General features: G+C 49.2%; 3 protein-coding genes across 6 annotated transcripts in view; 2 read left to right on the top strand and 1 right to left on the bottom strand.

Annotated features, from left to right (window-relative positions):
* The window catches only part of UNKL (unk like zinc finger), a 22118-nt gene extending 19206 nt beyond the window's left edge, over positions 1-2912 (top strand). The window contains exons 7-13 of the mRNA XM_055089732.1: positions 5-56; positions 154-233; positions 302-410; positions 827-1328; positions 1412-1535; positions 1617-1822; positions 1915-2912. Of these exons, the coding sequence (XP_054945707.1) occupies positions 5-56; positions 154-233; positions 302-410; positions 827-1328; positions 1412-1535; positions 1617-1822; positions 1915-2018 (1177 nt within the window). The 3' untranslated portion in view covers positions 2019-2912. The remainder of the gene's footprint in view (positions 1-4; positions 57-153; positions 234-301; positions 411-826; positions 1329-1411; positions 1536-1616; positions 1823-1914) is intronic.
* Positions 2913-3047: 135 nt separating this feature from the next.
* Positions 3048-5637, bottom strand: TSR3 (TSR3 ribosome maturation factor). Of its 4 annotated transcripts, none has more exons than XM_028499002.2 (6): positions 5452-5631; positions 5153-5351; positions 4596-4789; positions 3932-4111; positions 3694-3757; positions 3048-3419 (listed from the first exon to the last, which is right to left on the bottom strand). In XM_028499002.2, the coding sequence occupies exons 1-6, from the start codon at positions 5561-5563 to the stop codon at positions 3260-3262; spliced, it is 909 nt and encodes a 302-aa protein (XP_028354803.1). In that variant the 5' UTR covers positions 5564-5631; the 3' UTR covers positions 3048-3259. The 4 variants fall into 4 exon arrangements, with proteins under 4 accessions (XP_028354803.1, XP_007100177.2, XP_054946062.1 ...); XM_007100115.4 differs by having other exon boundaries at positions 5132-5351; positions 5452-5630; XM_055090087.1 differs by having other exon boundaries at positions 5132-5351; positions 5471-5607.
* Positions 5638-5688: 51 nt separating this feature from the next.
* The window catches only part of GNPTG (N-acetylglucosamine-1-phosphate transferase subunit gamma), a 20318-nt gene continuing 4304 nt past the window's right edge, over positions 5689-21702 (top strand). The window contains exons 1-3 of the mRNA XM_007100114.4: positions 5689-5771; positions 5900-5957; positions 6042-6109. Of these exons, the coding sequence (XP_007100176.2) occupies positions 5720-5771; positions 5900-5957; positions 6042-6109 (178 nt within the window). The 5' untranslated portion in view covers positions 5689-5719. The remainder of the gene's footprint in view (positions 5772-5899; positions 5958-6041; positions 6110-21702) is intronic.

Genomic DNA, 21702 nt, shown 5'->3' with positions numbered 1-21702 from the left:
TCAGGAAGTACGTGCAGCACATCAGCCTCTCGCCTGACTCCATCCAGAACGAGGAGGTGAGTGCCCGGCCAGGTGAGGGCTTGGGCATGGCAGGGAATGCGTGTGTGGGGTGGGGGCCCAGGCTCAGTCCCAGCCTGAGGACCCTGCCTGCAGGCCATGGCCCCACTTCTGAAGTACCTGGACGAGAAGCTGGCTCTGCTGAACGCCTCGCTGGTGAAGGAGAACCTGAGCAGGTATGGTCCCGGGCAGGTAGAGCAGGGGTGGCCCAGTGTCCAGTCACAGATGCCGAGTGTCCCTACAGGGTGCTGGAGGCCCTCTGGGAGCTGCTGTTACAGGCTATTCTGCAGGCTCTGGGTGCAAACCGTGACGTGTCTGCCGACTTCTATGGGCGCTTCCACTTCACGCTGGAGGTAGGGCCATGTGGAAGAGCCCTTCCTGCTGCAGCTCCCAGTTCCTGGCTCCCCCCAACCCCAGGCTCAGGGCGACAAGGCTGCTGACCCTTCCCAGCTGCCCTGCTGCACCCTGCTGGGACGCCAGGCCTTCCCTGGACACCCCTCCTCTGGGAACCCACCAGGGCAGCATCTCCTTCCCCCAGCCCACCTGTGTCAGAAGCATCTGGGCCGCCTGTTAAGACAGCTATCTGGCCTCAGGCACCGACATTTTCCCAAGCTTCCTGGGGGCTTCTGATGCGCCCCAGGTGTGAGTGGCTTTGCCCTGGGCACCTGAGAGCCCGAGCAGGCTGGTGCTCAAGGCTCCATTTGTCTCCACTCTCGGTCCCCAGTACCCACCTCGCCCCTGATCTCTCTCCCTTATTGCCCCGCCGCAGGCCCTGGTCAATTTTTTCCACGCTGAGGGCCAGGGTTTGCCCCTGGAGAGCCTGAGGGACGGAAGCTACAAGGTGAAGTTTGGCCCTGGGTCCTCTGACAGAGGAAGGGGGAGGGGCGGACACCAGAGACCCAAGTTTGAGTTCATCCACGCCCCACACGTGAAATGGAGCCGTGAGGAGCTGCCGGCATCACCAGGGGCCTCCTCCTTCCTGCAGAGGCTGGAGGAAGAGCTGCGCCTGCACCAGTGCTCCACCCGGGAGTGCATCGAGCAGTACTACTTGGACAAGCTCAAGCAGGTAGTGCGGCCCAGGTGTTGGCACGAGGCCCCGCCTCCGGGAGTCCCCGGGCTTCGGCTCACCGGCCCCCCGGCCTTACCACAGAGGTCCCTGGAGCACAACCGGTTTGGGCGCCTGAGCGTCCGCTGCCACTACGAGGCGGCCGAACAGCGGCTGGCGGTGGAGGTGCTGCACGCCGCCGACCTGCTCCCCCTGGACGCCAACGGTGCGGGGGAGGGGTGCGGCGGGGCGGGGCGAGGCGGGGCTGGCGGGGACGGCGGCGTGGTCCGCTCACAGCCGTGTCCCTAGGCCTGAGCGACCCCTTTGTGATCGTGGAGCTGGGCCCGCCGCACCTTTTCCCTCTGGTCCGCAGTCAGAGGACCCAGATCAAGAGCCGGACGCTGCACCCCGTGTACGACGAGCTCTTCTACTTGTGAGTGTCCCTCCCTGCCCTGCCCGTCCGGAGCCGGAAGCAGGGTTCCAGGTGACCACCGCCCGCCTCCCCTGCCCCCAGCTCCGTGCCCGCAGAGGCCTGCCGCCGCCGGGGCGCCTGCGTGCTGTTTACCGTCATGGACCACGACTGGCTGTCCACCAACGACTTCGCGGGGGAGGCAGCCCTAGGCCTGGGCAGCATTGGCGGCGTCGCGAGGCCCCAGATGGGAGGGAGCGCGAGGGCCGGGCAGCCGGTCACCCTGCACCTGCGCCGGCCCAGAGCCCAGGGTGAGTGAGGGGCGGGGCGGGGGCGGGGCTGAGGGCGGGGCCAGCCGGAGCTGACGCTGGCCTCGTCCCGTCCCCCCGCCACCCGCCCGCAGTGAGATCGGCGCTTAGGATGCTGGAGGGCCGCAACAACAAGGAGGCGCAGGAGTTTGTCAAGAGACTCAAGGAGCTGGAGAAGTACATGGAGGCGGACCCCTGAGCCCCTGCGGCCACCAGCCAGGCCCTCCCCAAGTCCCCGTGTTGTTCTCTCGCCGTGGTCAGCTTTGTGCAGCCGGGCTCGTGGTGCCCCTTCCCCTGCTTCATGGTGTGTATGCTGTGGCTGGACTCCCTTCTGCCCTGGCCATGTCTCTGTGGTGTGTGTTGTGAACCCCCTGTGCCCAGTAAGCCCCACCCAACTGGATCTGGACAGCCGACTGGGCGAGGCCTGACCAGCAGCTGCCCGCCCCCACCCTGGAGCAGAGAGAGCAGGCCTGGCCGCCAGGTGAGCTTCCCACCTTCCCTCAGGTTCCACAGCCACAGGGCAGGAGGGCACTGGTCTTAAAGCAGGGCTCTCAGTGGGGCAGCCTTGCCCCCCAGGGGACATTAGGTGCTGCCTGGAGACATTTTTGGTAGTCAGTCACAACTGGGGAGTGAGTGAAGGCTGTGCTATTAGCACCAGTGGGTAGAGACCAGGCTTGACATCCTGCCATGAACCCTCCCCCCCCCAACAAAGAATGGTTCACCCCTAAATGTCACCAGTGCTACACAGGAGAGCCCTATCCTAAAGGAAGTTCTGTCCTCGTCTCTCCAGGGCTGGGGCAAGGCCTCACTAGGCGGAGAGGCAGGAAGTTCAGCGTTTTGAGTCTGGACAATCCAGGCTTTGGAGGGAGAGGGTGAACATGTGCAGTGTCCCTACCCTTCTCCAGGGACCCTCCACCCCAGACAGCATGTGGAGGGTGGTTTGCCTGAGAGCTGCACAGGTCTCCAGTCCCCACCCAGCTGACAGGCCCAGGGTCTCTGACTGAGGATGTCACTCAAGGCTGGTCAGTGTAAGGGGCTCCATGCCAACTGGCCAGCTATCTGGCGTTTCTTTTCACGAACGCATGGCTGCCCATACAAGACCTAGCCCGTAGCCCCATCCCCACACCCTAGACTCTTCTAGGCAGGGTCTGCCTCACTAGAGGCTGAGGGTCCCCCCAAACCCCAAACCCCCAGGCCAAGCACAGAGAAGCAGAGGCTCACAGGGGTCTCCTTGGCTTGCAGCTTCATTGGGAGGGCTCTGAGGCAGGACCCAGAGCAAGGCCGGGTTAGAAGCACAGGGAGAAAACCCAGACAGAGTCCAGTCCTGCTGGCAGCTGCAGGGGCTGAGGCCACCAGGCCTTTGTGTGTTCCCGCAAGTTCCACTGCCATCTCTAGATGTCCTCGTCACTCCGCCTCGGAAAATATACATGTCTGCAACTTTCAGTCTCTCTGCCATTTCTTGATTCCTTTCCAAATCTCTGTGGGGACCCTGGCCTCCGTTTCTTCAGGGCTGCTGCTGCTGCCTCCCCCGTCCTCGGGGTCAGGCCCAAGTTCCTCAGACTCCTCCTTGGTGTCACTGTCAGCCCTGTCTCTGGGTAGCCTGGGAGGGAGGGGTGCGTTCACTGGCCGGTCTGAGGTAACACCCCTCTCCACTCACTCACCAAAGCCCCCAAGCTGAGGACAGATTCCTATTTCCTGTCCTCTCAAAACTGAAATCTCTCTATCAGGACATCCACCTTCCCTTCTCCATACTCGGAAAGGCATCCTGGTGTTTAGGACACCACCCCACCCTGCAGCAGGAGTGGCTGAGGCCAGAGGCAGAGGGGAGCCCTGGGTCTGAGCTGTCATGAAACTTGGGAAGCCCGAGGACCTACCGGGGGCCAAACACGGGCCTGTTGGGGTTTGCAAACTCTCGCCCTGAATCCACATCAAAGGGATCTGAATTGAGGAATCAAAGAGGAAAGCGACCTGTAGGTGAGCCTGGAGCAGAACCAAGCGTCCCACAGCTGTGGCAGGAAGGCTCCCCCCAACCCCCAGGCTTCTCAAAGGAGGTGGCAGGCCTGGAGGGTGCTGGCTCCCACCCAGAGGGCTTGTGTCTGTGCCAGGCCTCACCGATTTCCTCCTCTTCCTCGGGGTGCTCCTTGGTGTGGGCCAGGAACTCCTGCTCTGCCTGCAGCACCTCCTCTGGGCCACTGCAGGCTGCATACTTGTCCAGGAGCTGGCGGTTCAGGTCTAGGAAGCCCTTGCCCCACTTGAACTTCCGTAACAAAATGACAGCAAGGTCTGAAAAACCTGTTGGTGCAGGAAACAGGAATTCCAAGGATGTGGACAATCCCTCTCCTGTCACCCTTGCTGCTGGTTCCTTCTGTCCCAGGAACTAAAAGTCCCGCTGACACTTTCCCACAGTCCAGACAGCCCATGCTCACTCACCAGCCTCTGCCTCAGTAGCCCATTAAGTCCCTCTCCCCATAGGGAGTCTCACAGGGCCACCCACCTGGGCCTCCATGTGGACCATAAGGTCTCTGGGGGTGAGCTGCGGTAACAAAGGACTCTCAGGGCAGTGGTGCCCTGACAACGAGGGCCAAATACGGGTGCTTGTAGGCCAGCGATGTGTTCTGTCTCCACCTCAACCCCACATGGCGAGGACTTAATTGGGAGTTAGGATGAAACCCTGGCCACCTCCCCATACATGGTCATGCTCCTCCTGGGACTTGCAGCAGAAAACACACTGCTGGGAGCACAACCAGACTCCAGGCTTCCAGGCCCCAACACTCACCCAGGATGCAGAAGGTGGCAGCGAAGGCCTCCACGCAGGAGAGCCTGCAAGGCCGGCCATAGTTCACAGGGTTGGCAGCCACCAGGTGGGGCAGGATCCGCAAGTGGTTCCCTCGCATCTTCCCAAACGGAGTCTCATCCAGTCTGGCCCAAGAGCAGTCGATGACGGCGACCCCGGACTGTGCCACCAAGTGTCTGCCAGGAGCAGCGTAGGGCTTGGTTCTGGGGTCAACTTGGTGCTGGCCCCACTGGGGATTCAGGGGCATCATTTCCCCATCCCAATGACCCCAAGGACTCTCATGGGCCAAGCTTTTGAGGCAGCTGGCGGGGAGGTGTTCCTCGATAAAGCTCATTTATTCACCCAAACGTTTATTGAAACCTGCTGCATCCTGGACTCTGCCCTAGGTAATGGGGGCAAACTAGACAGATCAGTGCAAATAGGTGAGCCCTGAAAATAAAGATGCCCCAGAGTAGGGGACTCATTAAGAAAAATCCCAGGAGGCACCCCACCCCCACACCCTGTCCTCTCCCGCCTACCTGTCTGCGGGGGACACGTACTGGGAGCCCACGGGGCTGAGCACGAGGCCGCCGAACCTGTGGCCCAGACGTAGGCAGCGCACCAGTCCCAGGCGCGCCAGCTTGCGGCCGGTGCAGCGCCGGGGGTCGCAGTGGCCCAGCTCCCACATGGCTAGAGCGCAGGGCAGGTGCGCAGGGCCCGGGGCGCCCTGGTCCTCGGCCGCCTCTGGCTCCATGGACGCTACACCGGGCACAGAAGGGGACCCGGCCTCAACCGCGGCTCCGCGACCCGACCCTGGGCCTCCGACTCCCGCCCCTGCTCCGGATCACGCCCCACTCACCGCGCAGCGCGGCGCCCACCTCCTCGGCGAAAGCCTCCAGAGAGCGGCCCGCGGGGCGCCGAGTGCGGCCACCTTCGGCCCCCGGCCCACGCGCTGCCCTGCGGCGGCCCATGGCTGGGAACAGGTCCCGGGAGTCCCGCCCGCTCTCAACTTCTCAGGCAGCCGAGGCGCGGCTCTGCGCAGGAGCCGGACGCCATTTCCGGTTCCGGCGTTCTTGTGACAAGTGCGCTCACGTGACCACGCGCGGCGACGGCGGCGGCGGCGCGAGATGGTGGGCAGGTTGGCGCGTCTCGTGCTGGTGCTCGGGCTCGCAGCGCGCGGTTAGTGTCCGGGCTGCTGACGCCCGCGCCCCTCCACCCATGCCCAGGCCCCTGCGTCCCGGAGCCCCCTCTTCCCCGTCCCCGCGGCCCGGCCGCACGCCCGCCTCCTCACTGCCTGTTCCCCGTAGGGCCCGCGCCCGCAGGTGCCGCCAAGATGAAGGTGGTGGAGGAGCCCAACACGTTCGGGTGAGCGGCCTCGCGGGGAGCGGCGGCGGGGGGTTCCCGCAGCGGTCCGGGCCCGGTTTCCTCTGACTGTGCCGCTTCTCTCAGGCTCAACAACCCGTTCCTGCCCCAGACCAGTCGCCTCCAGCCCAGGAGGGATCCTTCACCCGTGTCTGGTGAGTTCGGGGCCCTGGCCGCGGGCGTGCTGGGGGCCTGGGAGGGAGCAGGGAGCTGGCCTGGCTTCCCGACCGGTGGGCCTCCTCAGCTCTCGGGAGCCTGCTCCAGGGGGGCCAGGGAGGGAGGGAAGCCTCGGATGAGGGGCCCTGAAAGTTAGGGCCTGGAGGCTCATGTTGTCTTTTGTCAATAATTCTAAAATTATTTTAAAGTGCGCGTTAACATTCCAGATACTGATTGTACCAAGTTGAGTAGTTATCCCGGATATAGTCCTTAATTTTTTTCGCTAGAGGTGATTTTTGTTATAGTTCCGTGTTTGTTTTTCCAAATGTTGTTTATGCTTTTACGAGAAAAAACGTGTAGTTTTGGGTGTTTGTGTAAATTTTTTTTGTGATGTTTGCCTTTTTTTGAGCAGTACTACTATACAGGTGTGCTCAGTTGCTGTTGTCGCTCACGGTGTTTCTTCACGGTGGATGTGGGTCTTCATTCTTTTCACTTGGTGTTTAGTATTCCATAGGATGGCTCTGCATTCTTGTGTTGTCCAGCAAAGTGTTGTTTATGGTTTTTGGTCACTAGAAACATTGCTGAGGAGAACATCTCTCCAGGGACTGCCTCCTTCTACTCTTCTGTGAGTGGTTTCCTGAGACAGGATCTAAGAAGTGGAACTGCTGGGTTGTTAAATGAGTATTAAATATAACAAACAAAAATCCAAGAATTTTTTTGGCTGAGTGGGGTCATCGTTGCTGTGTGAGGACTTTCTCTAGTTGTGGTGATTGGGGTCTAGTGTTAGTTGCAGTGCTCAAGCTTCTCATTGCAGTGGCTTCTCTTGTTGCAGAGCACGGGCTCTAGGAGCGCGGGCTTCAGTAGTTGTGGCACGCGGGCTCAGTAGTTGTGGCACACAGGCTTAGTTGCTCCGCGGCATGTGGGGTCTTCCCGGACAAGGGCTCGAACCCGTGTCCCCTGCATTGGCAGGCAGATTCTTAACCACTGCACCACAAGGGAAGTCCCAAGATCTTTTATTCTTGAATACTACCGCATGTCAGGGTGTGTCTGTGCTGGGGATGTAGAAATGAAGAAAACATACAGTGTCCTCATGGAGTTGACAATCTAATGGGGGGGGGGGGTAGGTAGGCCATAAACCAAAAAATAGGTAAAATGTAGAATGCTTGATGGTGAAAAACACTCTGTAGGTATGGAAAGCAGAGAAGAGTGTTTGGGGGGGTTGTTTGGGGGATTGCCATTTTAAATGGGTTCAGGAAAAGACTGAGAAGTGAAATTTTGTTCAAAAGTTGAAGGGGAACAGGAGTAAGGGATGTGGATATCTGGGAAAGAGGGGTCTAGCAAAAGGAGTGGCCAAATAAAGGCCTTGAGCAAGGATGCCAGGGCCAGAGGCATTGGCTGCAGGGGTACGGTGAGATCAGAGATAGAGGGTACCAGCTGTGAGCTTTCACACTAAACAAATCGATTCCAGCTTTTTACTGTGAAAATATTGAATAGAAAAATGGAGGAATGTGGCTGTGAACAGCAGCATACTCTCCGCCTCAGTACAAGGGTTGACATTTTGCCATGCTTGCTTTATCTTCTTCTCGTTTTCACTTTGAAAAAAGTGAACTTTCATTTTGCTGAACCATTTGAAAGTCAGCTAGACATCATGACGCTTTATTCCTAAATATTTATAGTATGGATCTCCCACTCCCCAAGTTAGCAGAAATTCTATAATATAACCAGTTCACATCCACATTTCCCTGTTGTCTCAGGAATGCTTTCTACAGCTGTCCCAGGACCCACCCCACACGGGAATCAGTCAAGTGGTTATGTGCCAGGCCAGTTGTCTTACAGGATGTTTGACCAGATCTGTTGGTTTATGAGGTCATTAGCTTGTTCTGCTTTCCCCAGTATATTCTGTAAATGGCCTGGAAGCTTGATTACAGTCAGGTTAAGCAGTTTGGGCACAAATACTTTGTAGGTAGGCATCATGTCAGAGGGCTGCAGTCGACTGCGGCTGAGTGCTGCCAGGGTCTAGCGGTGGGAGGCAGGTTTCTCCCTCTGCCCTCAGCGTGCCATCTGTGAGCACTCCTTTGGTGCTGAGTGGACATGCTGCCCCCGGTGGCCTGGTTCAGTCTGATGGGGTGGAGGAGTGCAGAGCTCTGCTTCTCTCATGCCTTCTGCATTTATTGTTCGCTGGTGGTCTGTGGTAAAGAGGAGTGTTCCTTCCCCCCCCACTTTCTTTCTCTCTCCTTTTTGAACATCATTATTGGTTCAGATTTAAACCCTATTTTTATTGAGGTATAATTGACATGTTTAGTTTGATAAAGTTTGTAAATTGAGCACATGAATGTAATCACCACCCCCAAACAAGACTGAGAACATTTCCACCACCCAGAAGATTCCTACGTGTCCCTTTTAAATCTCCCCACCCATCACTTTCTGGCTGAGATTCAAACCCTATTTTTTTATTTTTTTAAATTTTATTTATTTTTGGCTGTGACGGGTCTTCTTCGGTGCTCTGCGTGGGCTTTCTCTAGTTGTGGCGAGCGGGGGCTACTCTTCGTTGCAGTGTGTGGGCTTCTCACTGCGGTGGCTTCTCTTGTTGCGGAGCACGGGCTCTAGGTGCACGGGCTTCAGTAGTTGTGGCTTGTGGGCTCTAGAGTGCAGGCGCAGGCTCGGTAGTTATGGCGCACGGGCTTAGTTGCTCTGCGACATGTGAGATCTTCCCGGACCAGGGATCGAACCTGTGTCCCCTGCATTGGCAGGCGGATTCTTAACCACTGCGCCACCAGGGAAGTCCCTCAAACCCTATTTTTATTGAGGTAAAATTGACATGTTCAGTTTGATAAAGTTTGTAAATTGAGCACATGCATGTAATCACCACCCCCAAACAAGACTAAGAACATTTCCACCACCCAGAAGATTCCTATGTGTCCCTTTTAAATCCCCCACCCCATCACTCTCTGGCTTCTGTTGCTTTAGAATAGTGTCATCCGTGCTTGGATTTCAGCTGAACAAGTCAGCATACACTTCCACGTCTGGAGTCTTCCTCAGCATCATGTTTTTGGGATTCATCTGTGTTGTTGCGTGTATCAGTAGGTTTTTCTTATTGCTGAACACATACAAAAACTGAAATCCGAGTATGGTTTGTAGTCTAGTTAGTTGTATTGTGCCATCGTCAATTTCCTAGTTTTGGTGATGTACTACGGTTATAAGTCTATGATTATTTCAAGGTAAAAAGCATGCACACACATACACACACATAGATGTATTTGTGCTGGAAGAATAGATGAAACTTATGTGATTTTAAGTTTCAAATTGAAATGCAGTATTACAGAGTTTTTATTTTCCCCTTTATTTTCTTTTTTTTACTTTTAAAAATAATTAATTTATTTATTTTGGCTGCCTTGGGTCTTCATTGCTGTGCGTGGGCTTTCTCTAGTTGCAGCGAGCTACTCTTCGTTGTGGTGCACAGGCTTCTCACTGCGGTGGCTTCTCTTGTTGCGGAGCATGGGCTCTAGGCACGCGGGCTCAATAGTTGTGGCTCACCGGCTCTAGAGCGCAGGCTCAGTAGTTGTGGCGCACGGGCTTAGTTGCTCGGCGGCATGTGGGATCTTTCCGGAACAGGGCTTGAACCTGTGTCCCCTGCATTGGCAGGCGGATTCTTAACCACTGCGGCACCAGGGAAGCCCTCCCCTTTATTTTCTACTCCTGTCTTTTCCCCTAACACTAAAAAGCTGGGTTCTTTAGTCACATAAATATATTTACTGGTTTTTTCCTATAATTTACACAAAATAGTTTCAGATTTAAAATAGCAATATTACTACTAACCATGAAATGAGTGAGTGAGGTTTTTTTGCAGTTTATTTTGGAGTGTTTCCAGCCAAAGATGCACAGCAGGGCACTGTGGTCCAACCTTCACCAGGTCATTGTTTTCTCTGTCATCAGTTTGACTTGCAGTTGGATCCATAACATTTCTGCTTGTGTTCAGTTTTAGTGCTTGCCATACATATTTTTACTTTTTTTTCCTTAACTTAAAAAAAAATAGTGTGTTACAATTTCAAGCACATGAAAAAGTGGAGAAAGGGTATGTGAGGCACCAGGCACCCTCACCCAGCCCCAGTCCTCACCCTGCCACCCCAGTTACTTTGAAACAAATTTCCCACAACTTATTTCATTTGTAAATATTTTGGTATGTGTCTCTTCAAGGGCATAGCCACAGTATCAAGCAACAAAAATCCCCTCTGTGTTTCCGTATGTTGCTAATACTTTCTCATAATTTTTTAATATAAATTTATTTATTTTTGGCTGCATTGAGTCTTTGTTGCTGCGCGCGGGCTTTCTCTAGTTGCGGCGAGCAGTGACTTGCAGTTGGATCCATAACATTTCTGCTTGTGTTCAGTTTTAGTGCTTGCCATACATATTTTTACTTTTTTTTCCTTAACTTAAAAAAAAATAGTGTGTTACAATTTCAAGCACATGAAAAAGTGGAGAAAGGGTATGTGAGGCACCAGGCACCCTCACCCAGCCCCAGTCCTCACCCTGCCACCCCAGTTACTTTGAAACAAATTTCCCACAACTTATTTCATTTGTAAATATTTTGGTATGTGTCTCTTCAAGGGCATAGCCACAGTATCAAGCAACAAAAATCCCCTCTGTGTTTCCGTATGTTGCTAATACTTTCTCATAATTTTTTAATATAAATTTATTTATTTTTGGCTGCATTGAGTCTTTGTTGCTGCGCGCGGGCTTTCTCTAGTTGCGGCGAGCAGGGGCTACTCTTTGTTGCGGTGCGCAGGCTTCTCATTGCAGTGGCTTCTCTCGTGGAGCACGGGCTCTAGGTGCACGGGCTTCAGGAGTTGTGGCATGCGGGCTCAGTATTTGTGGCTCACGGGCTCTAGAGCACAGGCTCAGTAGTTGTGGCACACGAGCTTAGTTGCTCCGCGGCATGTGGGATCTTCCCGGACCAGGGATCAAACCCGTGTCCCCTGCATTGGCAGGCGGATTCTCAACCCCTGGGCCACCAGGGAAGCCCCAGTCTCATAATTTTTAATAGGTGGTTGGTTTGTCTGAGTCAGTATGGAAGGTCTGTGTGTTGTGTGTGCTTGACACACACCCACGTGTGCTTCAGTTTCCTTGAATCTATAGATGCTCTCCATTTCCTTGCAATTTATTGAGGAAACTGGGTCACTTGTTTCCCACATTCTGGATTTTGTTCATTGCATTCCCGTGGTGTTTAACGTTTCTCCATCTATTAGCTGGAGTACAGTTGTGTGCCTTCACCCTGGCTGGGCCTCCAATTTCAGGAGAGCAGTGGGGAGAGGCGTCCCCCCCACCTGGCCTTGGTCTTCCACCTTCAGTTCAGGGTCTGCAGAGGGGCATTTGTAGCCCTTTCTCAGGTGGAGGACCTTCCCTGCTGTTCCTGGTTGCTGAGTTTTTACCATGAATGGGTGTTGGGTTCTGTCAAATGCTTTTTTTAAACCTATCGAGAGGATGATGGGTTTTCTCATTTAGGCTGTTTACCTAGTGGGTAGCATTGGTTTTTGAATGTTGAGCCAACACTGTGTGCTTGGAGTAAGCTCCACTTGGGCACAGTGAATACATATGTTTTATATATTGCTGGATTTAAATTGCTAATTATTTCTGACTTTTTTCATTTCTAGAGTTTCTGTTCTTTTTCTAATTTCTATTTATCTGCTGAGATTCCCTATCTCTTTATTACCATGTTTTACTTTACACCCTGGAACATAGTTGCAATAGCTGCTTTAAAATCCTCTTCTACTTCCAACATCATCTGTGTTTGTTGGGGTCAGTCTCCTATGTTTGCCTGTTCTCTTGGGGGTGGGTCGCATTTGCCTGCTTTGTTGTATGTCTGATACTTTTGGATACACCCTTGGCCCGGCTCTCCCCTTGGGAGAATGTGGTGTGCTGAGGCAGCTGGCTGGGCGGAGCTCACCCAGGACCGACCTCCCTGCTTGGTGGTTCATGCGTGCAGGGCTCAGCCAGAGAGCTGGGCAGGCTTCCCTCCCTCCACCCCCGCCGTCCTTTTTGATAACACCCCACACTTTCCAGCTGCTGGGTTGTCTCCCTCTGTCCCAGATCCTATGGCCAGAGACTGGGGCAGGTTATGCCATTGCCTGCCCCAGGCAGGAACCCACAGGAATCAGTGCCCTCTTCTTCCAAGCCGGCCCCGCACCCCCCGCCCCTCAGTCCCCTTCACAGCCTCAGGCCTTCAGACTTCTCTACAGTGGGACCTGTAGGAGACTTGGTCCCATGTTAGTGGCTGTGGCTTCTGATACCTGGTATCGTCACATGGTCATTTGCTCTATTCTACAGCACATATATAATGGCCTGAAAACTAATATGGCATTACTGCTACTAACTCATTAACAGTACTTGTTCTTAAGTCACTGAGAGTGATTCTTCTTCCGGTGAAGTGACGTTACTAACTGTGTATAGTTGGGTTCGTTTGCTTTGATTTCAGCTGTAGGGGCTTTAATGTCATCCTTTTATTTTACCTTTGAGCACATTAGCATGCCTACGTGGTTCACATGTAAACCTTAGGACAGATACGCCCCGAGCTCTCCTTCCTGCCTTGTGCTCCCTGTCCAGGGCCATTTGCTGTTTTGTTTGTTTGTTTGTTTTAAGGTATAATTGACATATTAGTTTCAGGTATGCAACATAATGATTCACTATTTGTATATTTTGCAAAATGATGGGAATAAGTCTAGTTATTCTCTGACAGCACACATAGTTACCAAAAACTTTTTTTCTTCTTGTGATGAAGACGTTTAAGATTAAAAAAAAAAATTTTTTTATACAGCAGGTTTTTATTACTTATCTGTTTTATTCATATTAGTGTATACATATCAATCCCAATCTGCCACTTTATCCCACCACCACCGCCCACACCCCACCCCTGCTTTTCCCCCTTGGTGTCCATATGTTCTCTTCATCTGTGTCTCTCTCTTTTTTTTTTAATTTATTTATTTTTGGCTGTGTTGGGTCTTTGTTGCTGTGTGCGGGCCCTCTCCAGCTGCGGCAAGGGGGGGGCCACTTCTCGTTGCGGTGCATGGGCCCCTCGTTGCGGTGGCCTCTCCCGTTGCAGAGCACGGGCTCTAGACACACAGGCTTCAGTAGCTGTGGCGCGCAGGCTCAGCAGTCATGGTGCACGGGCCTAGTTGCTCCGTGGCATGTGGGATCCTCCCGGACCAGGGATCGAACCTGTGTCCCCTGCATTGGCAGACAGATTCCTATCCACTGCACCACCAGGGAAGCTGCGTGTCTCTATTTTTGCCTTGCAAACCAGTTCATCTGTAACCATTTTTCTAGATTCCACATATATGCGTTAATATACGATATTTGTTTTTTTGACTTATTTCACTCTATGACCGTCTCTAGGTCCATCCACGTCTCTACAAATGACCCAATTTCGTTCCTTTTTATGGCTGAGTAATGTTCCATTGTATGTATGTACCACATCTTCTTTATCCATTCGTCTGTCGATGGACATTTAGGTTGCTTCCATGACCTGGCTATTGTAAACAGTGCTGCAGTGAACATTGGGGTGCATGTGTCTTTTTGAATTATGGTTTTCTCTGGGTATATGCCCAGTAGTAAGACTGCTGGGTCATATGGTGATCCTATTTTTAGTTTTTTAAGGAACCTCCATACTGTTCTCCATAGTGGCTGTATCAGTTTACATTCCCACCAACGGTGCAAGAGGGTTCTCTTTTCTCCACACCCTTTCCAGCATTTGTAGATTTTCTGATGATGCCCATTCTAACCGGTGGGAGGTGATACCTCATTGTAGTTTTGATTTGCATTTCTCTAATAATTAGTGATGTTAAGCAGCTTTTCATGTGTCTCTTGGCCATCTGTATGTCTTCTTTGGAGAGGACGTTTAAGATTTACTTTCTTAAGATGTGGCACATATATACAATGGAATACTACTCAGCTATAAAAAAAAAGAACGAAATAATGCCATTTGTAGCAACATGGATGCAACTAGAGGTTATCACACTAAGTGAAGTTAAGTCAGAAAGAGAAAGACAAATACCATATGATATCATTTATATGTGGAATCTAAATATGACACAAATGAACATATTTACACAACAGAAACAGACTCAGACATAGAGAACAGAGTTGTGGTTGCTAAGGGCGGGGGTGTTGGGGGAGAAATGGAGTGGGAGTTTGGGGTTAGCAGATGTAAGCTTTTATATATAGAATGGATAAACAACAAGGTCCTGCTGTGTAGCACAGAGAACTATATTCAATATCCTATGATAAAGCATAATGGAAAAGAATGTATATATATGTATAACTGAATCACTTTGCTGTACAGCAGAAATTTAGCAGAACATTGTAAATCGACTGTACTTCAATTTTTAAAAAAAGATTTACTTTCTTAGCAACTTTCAGATACGCAATTCAATATTATTAACTGTAGTCACTATACTGTACATTATATCCTCAGGACTTATTTATTACTGGAAGTTTATATCTTTTGACCATTTTCACTCACTTTGTGTCCCCCCCAATCCCCTGCTTCTGGCAAACACCTATCTGTGCTTTGTATCTATAAGCTTGGTGTTTTGTTTTCCACATAAGTGAGATCATAATGTATTTGTCTTTCTCTGACATATTTCACTTAGGATAATGCCCTAAAGGTCCATCCGTGTTGCAGATGGCAATTTCTTGTTTTATGGCTGAATAATACTCTGTTGTATATGTGTGCCCCACCTTCTTTATCCATCAGTGGACACTTAGGTAGTTTCCATATCTTGACTATTGTAAATAATGCTGCTGTGAACAGGGGGGTGGAGATATCTTTCCGAGTTAGTGATTTTGTTTTCTTCGGATAAATACCCAGAAGTGGAATTGCTGGATTATATGGTAGCTCTATATTTAATTTTGGTGGGAACCTCCATCCTGTTTTCCATAATGGCCACACCAATTTCCATTCCTACCAACAGTGTGCAAGTTTTCCTTTTCTCCACATCCTCGCCAACACTTGTTATTTGTCTTTTTTATAGTGGCTGTTCCGACAGGTGTGGTGATATCTCATTGTGGTTTTGATTTGCATTTCCCTGATGATTAATGATGTTGAGCATCTTTTCATGTGCCTGTCGGCCATCTCTTTGTCTTTGGAAAAATGTCTATTCAGACCCTCTGCCCATTTTTTAATTGGATTGTTTGTTTTTTTGCTATTGAATTGTGTGAGTTCTTTATACATTTTGGATATTAGCCCCTTATGTATATGATTTGCTAGATGTTTTATCCCATTCAGTAGGTTGCCTTTCATTTTGCTGATGGTTTCCTTGGCTGTGCAGACCTTTGTAGTTCGATATCGTCCCATTTGTTTATTTTTGCTTTTGTTTGTGGAGTCAGATTTTGAAAATCATCTCTGAGACCAATGTCAAAGAGCTTACCATCTTATGTTTTCTTCTAGGAGTTTCATAGTTTCTGGTCTTACATTCAATTTAAATTTTTGTGTATGGTGTAAGATAGTGGTCCAGTTTAACCAGCACCATTTATTGAAGAGACTATCCTTTCCTCATTGTATATCCTTGGCTCCTTTGTTGTAAATTAATCGACTGTATATGTGTGGCTTTATTTCTAGACTCTTTATTTATTAAATAAATAAATTAATTAATTAATTTAATAAATAAATAAATTTATTTATCTGGCTGCATTGGGTCTTCGTTGCTGCATGTGGGCTTTCTCTAGTTGCAGTGAGCAGGGGCTACTCTTTGTTGCGGTGCGCGGGCTTCTCATGGCAGTGGCTTCTCTTGTTGCGGAGCATGGGCTCTAGGCATGCAGGCTCAGTAGTTGTGGTGCATGGGCTTAGTTGCTCCGAGGCATGTGGGATCTTCCCAGACCAGGGATCGAACCTGTGGCCCCTGCATTGGCAGGTGGATTCTTAACTACTGTACCACCAGGGAAGTCCCATACTGCCTTGATTCTGTTTGTTGTTGTTTAAGATGATGTTGGGGGTAGGAGTTTATTAATTAATTTATTTTTGCTGTGTTGGGTCTTTGTTTCTGTGCGAGGGCTTTCTCTAGTTGTGGCAAGTGGGGGCCACTCTTCATCGCGGTGCGCGGGCCTCTTACTATCGCGGGCTCTCTTGTTGTGGAGCACAGGCTCCAGATGCGCAGGCTCAGTAGTTGTGGCTCACGGGCCTAGTTGCTCCGTGGCATGTTGGATCCTCCCAGACCAGAGCTCGAACCCGTGTCCCCTGCATTAGCAGGCGGATTCTCAACCAGTGCGCCACCAGGGAAGCCCTGTTTGTTGTTATTTTATGTTTAGTCTTCTGGTGTTTCTTTTTGCTAGTATAAGAAAATAAGAATTGTCCTCTTTTTACTGTGGTAAAATATACATAAAATTTACCATTTTAACCATTATTAGATGTTCAGTTAAGAGGCATTAAGCACATACATATTGTTGGGCAAACATCACCTCTATCATCCCCAGAACTTTTTCATCTTCCCAAACTGAACCTCTGTCCCCATTAAACAACTCCCCACCCCTCCCAGCCTCTGGCCCCTGACATTCTACTTTCTGTCTCTATGAATTTAATGACTCTAGATCCCTGCTGTGGTCACTATGTGTATGCAGGTTGAAATTCACAGGTTGAAATCGTAACTGAAAAAGATGATGGTGTTAGGAGTTGAGGTCTTTGGAAGATGCTTAAGTCATGCGGGTGGAGCCCTCAAGAATGGGATTGATGCCCTTATAATATAAAGAGTCTTCAGAGATCCCCAGTCCCTTCTACCATGTGAAGACACAGTGAGAAGGCACGCTCTGTGAACTAGAACTCGACTGTGCTGGTGCCCTGATCTTGGGCTTCAAACCCCCACAGAACTGTGAAAAATAAATTTCTGTAGTTGTAAAATTTCCCAGTGGTATTTTGTTATAGCAGCTCGAATGAACTAAGTACCTCATGTAAGTGGAATCATATAATTCTTGTCCTTTTGTGACTGGCATGTTTCACTTAGCACAATATCTTGAAAGTTTATTTATGTGGCAGGATTTCCTTCCTTTTTAAGGCTGAATAATATTCCATTGCACATATATACTACATTCTGCTTATTCATCTGTCAGTGTACACTTGGGTTGTTTTTACTTTTTGGTTACTGTGAATAATGCTGATCTGAACATGGGTGTGCAGCATCTGAGTTCCTACTTTCAGTTCACATACCCAGGAGTCGATTTGTTGTATCATATAAATCTATGTTTAAACTTTATGAGGAACCACCAAACTGTTTTCAACAGCACTGCACCGTTTTACATTCCCTCCAGCAGTGCACAAAGGTTTCAATTTCTCCACATCCTAACCAACATTTATTCTTTTCTGTGTTGTTGTTGTTGGATAGTAGCCATCCTAATGGATGTGAGGTGATATCTTATTGTGGATTTTATTTGTATTTACTTATTTTTCACTTCTTCAGAAAAACATCTAGTAATCCTTGGTCCATTTTTTAATTGGGTTGTTTGGGGCATTGCTGTTGTTGTTAATAGGAGTTCTTTGTATGTTCTGGATATTACTCTCGTTAGAAATGTGATTTGCAAATACTTTCTCACTTTCTGTAGGTTGTCTTTCAACACTTCCTTGCAAAGTTTTAAATTCTGAAGTCCCATTTATCTAGTTTTCCTTTTGGTGCCTTTGTCTTTGATGTCATATCCAAGAAATCATTTCCAAAGCACAAAGCCAATGTCAAAGATTTCCCCTTATGTTTTGTAGTTTCAGCCTCCGATCCATTTTAAGTTAATTTCTGTACATGGTGTAAGGGTCCACTTTCATTCCTGTGCATAGGAACATCCAGCTTCCCGACTCCATTTGTTGAAAAGTCTGTCCTTTCCCCCACTGAATGGTCTCAGCACCCTGACAGATCCTTTGAGCATACATTCAAGGGTTTGTTTCTGGGCTCTCTGTTCTGTTTCGTTGGTCTACATGTCTGTCTTTATACTGTTACTGCACTGATTTAATTACTGTAGCTTTGAAGTAAGCTTTGTGGGTTTTTTTGTTTTTTTTTTTTTTTTGACGGTGTTGCGCGTCTTGTGGGATCTTAGTTCCTCAACCAGGGATCAAACCTGGGCTCCTGGCAGTGGGAGCACCAAGTCCTAACCACTAGACCACCAGGGAATTCCCCTTGAAGCTTTGAAATCAGTAATTGTGAGTCCTTTAACTTTTCTATTTCAATATAGTTTTGACTATTTGGGGTCCTTTGGGAATCCATCTTTGTTGCTGCGTGTGGGATCTTCATTGTGGCATGCGGGATCTAGTTCCCTGACCAGGGATCGAACCCGGGCCCCCTGCCTTGGGAGCACAGAGTCTTAACCACTGGACCACCAGGGAAATCCCTGGAATTGTTTCATCGAATTTCCTTTTTGGGTTGTCTGTTGGGTTGTTGTATAGAAACACAACTGGTTTTTAGTGTCACTTCTGTGTCCTACAACTTTGCTGAATTTATTAGCTCTAATAGATTTCTGTGGACTCTAGGGTTTTCTATATACATAATCATGTCATCTGCAAACACCACATTGTAATTTTATTTCTTCCTTCCTAATTAGGATGCCTTTCCTTTTTTTTTTGCCTAATTGCTCTGGCTGGAACCTCCAGTACAATGTCAAATAGTGAATAGCAGTGCTGAGAGCTTCCTTGTGTTGTTCCCGCTTTTGGGAGGAAAGCTTTTTCAGTCTTTCACCGTTCAGTAAGATATTCGCTGTGGGTTTTGCATATATGGCCTTTATTGCGTTGAGGAAGTTTCCTCCTAATCCTCCTTTGTTGAGTGTTTTCATCATGAAAGAGTGTTGAATTTTGATAGGTGCTTTTTTCTGCAACAATTTAGATGATAATTCCCCCCCCCCTTTATTCTGTTAATGGGGTGTATTACATTAAAAAAAAATTTTTTTTTAAATTTTGAACCATCCTTACATTCCAGCAACAAACCCAACTTCTTCACACTGTAGAATCCTTTTAATGTGCTGCTGATTTCAGTTTGCAAGTATTTTGTTCAGGATTTTTGCACTGACATTCACAAGGGATGTTGACTTCTGTAGTTTTCCTTTCTTGTTAGGTGTCTTTTTGGCTTTGGTATCAGGGGAATGCTGGCCTCATAGAATTGAGTCAGGAGGTGTTCCCCCTTCTTCAATTTTTATAGTATTTTCTTGTAATCCTTTTTATTTCTGTAAAATTGGTAGTATTGTCCCTCCTTTTGTTTATGATTTTAGTAATTTGAATCTTTTTAAAAAATTATTTGGGGCCGTGCTGGGTCTTTGTTGCTGCACACGGGCTTTCTCTAGTTGCAGCAAGTGGGGCTACTCTTCGTTGTGATATGTGGGCTTCTCATTGTGGTGGCTTCTCTTGTCGCAGAGCATGGGCTCTAGGCACACAGGCTCGCTTCAGTAGTTGTGGCTCATGGGCTCTAGAGCGCAGGCTCAGTAGTTGTGGCGCACGGGCTTAGTTGCTCCGCAGCATGTGGGATCTTCCCAGACCAGGGCTCAAACCTGTGTCTCTTGCATTGGGAGGCGGATTTTTAACCACTGCCCCACCAGGGAAGCCCATCTTCTTTTTTGTTACGGTAAATCTAGTTTAAAGGTTTGTCGATTTTGTTGATCTTTTCAAAGAACCAACTTCTGGTTTTACTGATTTTTCTTTGTTTTATTTATCTCTGCTCTAATCTTTATTTTCTTCCTTTTGCTTGCTAGTTTGTTTTTGTTTTTGTTTTTTGATGTGCCATGCAGCATGTGGGATCTTAGTTCCCCAACCAGGGATTGAACCCACACCCCCTGCATTGGAAGTGTGGAGTTTTAACCACTGGACCGCCAGCTAAGTCTAGCTTGCTAGCTTTCTTTTCTAGTTTTTTTAAGTGTAAAAGTTAGGTTATTGATTTGAGATCTTGTTTTGAATATGTTTACAGCTGTTAATTTCCCTCTTAGCATTGCTTTCACTGTATCTGATAATTTTTGGTACCTTGTATTTAGAATTTTTTTTTTTTTTTTTTTGCAGTACGTGGGCCTCTCACTGTTGTGGCCTCGCCCGTTGCGGAGCACAGGCTCAGCGGCCATGGCTCACAGGCCCAGCCGCTCCGCGGCATGTGGGATCTTCCTGGACCGGGGCACGAACCCATGTCCCCTGCAATTGATTTGAGATCTTGTTTTGAATATGTTTACAGCTGTTAATTTCCCTCTTAGCATTGCTTTCACTGTATCTGATAATTTTTGGTACCTTGTATTTAGAGAATTTTTTTTTTTTTTTTTTGCAGTACGTGGGCCTCTCACTGTTGTGGCCTCGCCCGTTGCGGAGCACAGGCTCAGCGGCCATGGCTCACAGGCCCAGCCGCTCCGCGGCATGTGGGATCTTCCTGGACCGGGGCACGAACCCATGTCCCCTGCATCGGCAGGCGGATTCTCAACCACTGCGCCACCAGGGAAGCCCTAGAAAATATTTTGAAACAAAAACAAGTTTCCCTTGTGAATTCTTTGAGCCATTGGTTCTTTAAGATTGTGTTAATTTCCATATGTTTGTAGATTTCCCACATTGCTTTTGCTATTGACTTCTGGTTTCCATTGTGTTCAGAAAAGAAACTATGATTTGTCTTTTTAAGTTTATTAAGTGGCCTAACATATGGTGTGTCCTGGAGAATGTTCCACGTACACTTAAAAAATGTAATTTCTGCTGTTGTTGGGTGGGAATTCTGTATATGTCGATTAGGTCTGGTGGGTTTTTTTTGTTTTTTTTTGTTTTTTTTGTGGTACGCGGGCCTCTCACTGTTGTGGCCTCTCCCGTTGCGGAGCACAGGCTCCGGACGCGCAGGCTCAGCGGCCATGGCTCACGGGCCTAGCCACTCCGGGGCACGAACCCGTGTCCCCTGCATCGGCAGGCGGACTCTCAACCACTGCACCACCAGGGAAGCCCAGGTCTGGTGGTTTTAGTGTTGTTCAGGTCCTCTGTGTCCTTAGAAGTGGGGTGTTGAATGTCCAAGGATTGTAGAACTGCCTGTTTCTCCCTTCAGTTGTCAATGCTTGCGTTGTTTTCGAGCTCTTTTGTTTGGTGCCCATACGTTTGTAATTGTTATAATCTTGGTGAATGGACCTTTTTATCAATGAATAATGTCTTCCTTTATCTCCTTTAACAGTGTTTGACTGATAGTCTTTTTTTTTTTTTTTTTGGACTGCATCAGGTCTGTCAGGCCACAGTTGCGGCAGGTATCTTCATTTCGGCATGCAGGATCTTTTGTTGCAGCGAGTCGGCTCTTTGTTGCAGTGCAAGCCTCTCTCTAGTTGTGGTGCACAGGCTCAGTAGTTGTGGCACGCAGGCTTAGTTGCCCTGAGGCATGTGGGATCTTAATTCCCTGACCAGGGATCAAACCCGCATCCCCTGCATTGGAAGGCGGATTCCTAACCACTGGACCAGCAGGGAAGTCCCTGATAGTCTATTTCGTCTGATATTAGTGTGGCTGTCCCTGCTCTCTCTCATTATTTGCATATCTTTTTCCATCCTTTCACTTTCAGCCTGCTTGTGCCTTTGATCTTTTTTTTTTTTTTTTTTTTTTTTTTTTTTTTTTTTTGTGGTATGCGGGCCTCCCTCTGCTGTGGCCTC

This window comes from Physeter macrocephalus, chromosome 14 (genome assembly GCF_002837175.3).
Source record: "Physeter macrocephalus isolate SW-GA chromosome 14, ASM283717v5, whole genome shotgun sequence".
Taxonomy (NCBI): Eukaryota; Metazoa; Chordata; class Mammalia; order Artiodactyla; family Physeteridae; genus Physeter; species Physeter macrocephalus.
This window is presented reverse-complemented; position numbering and strand designations above follow the sequence as displayed.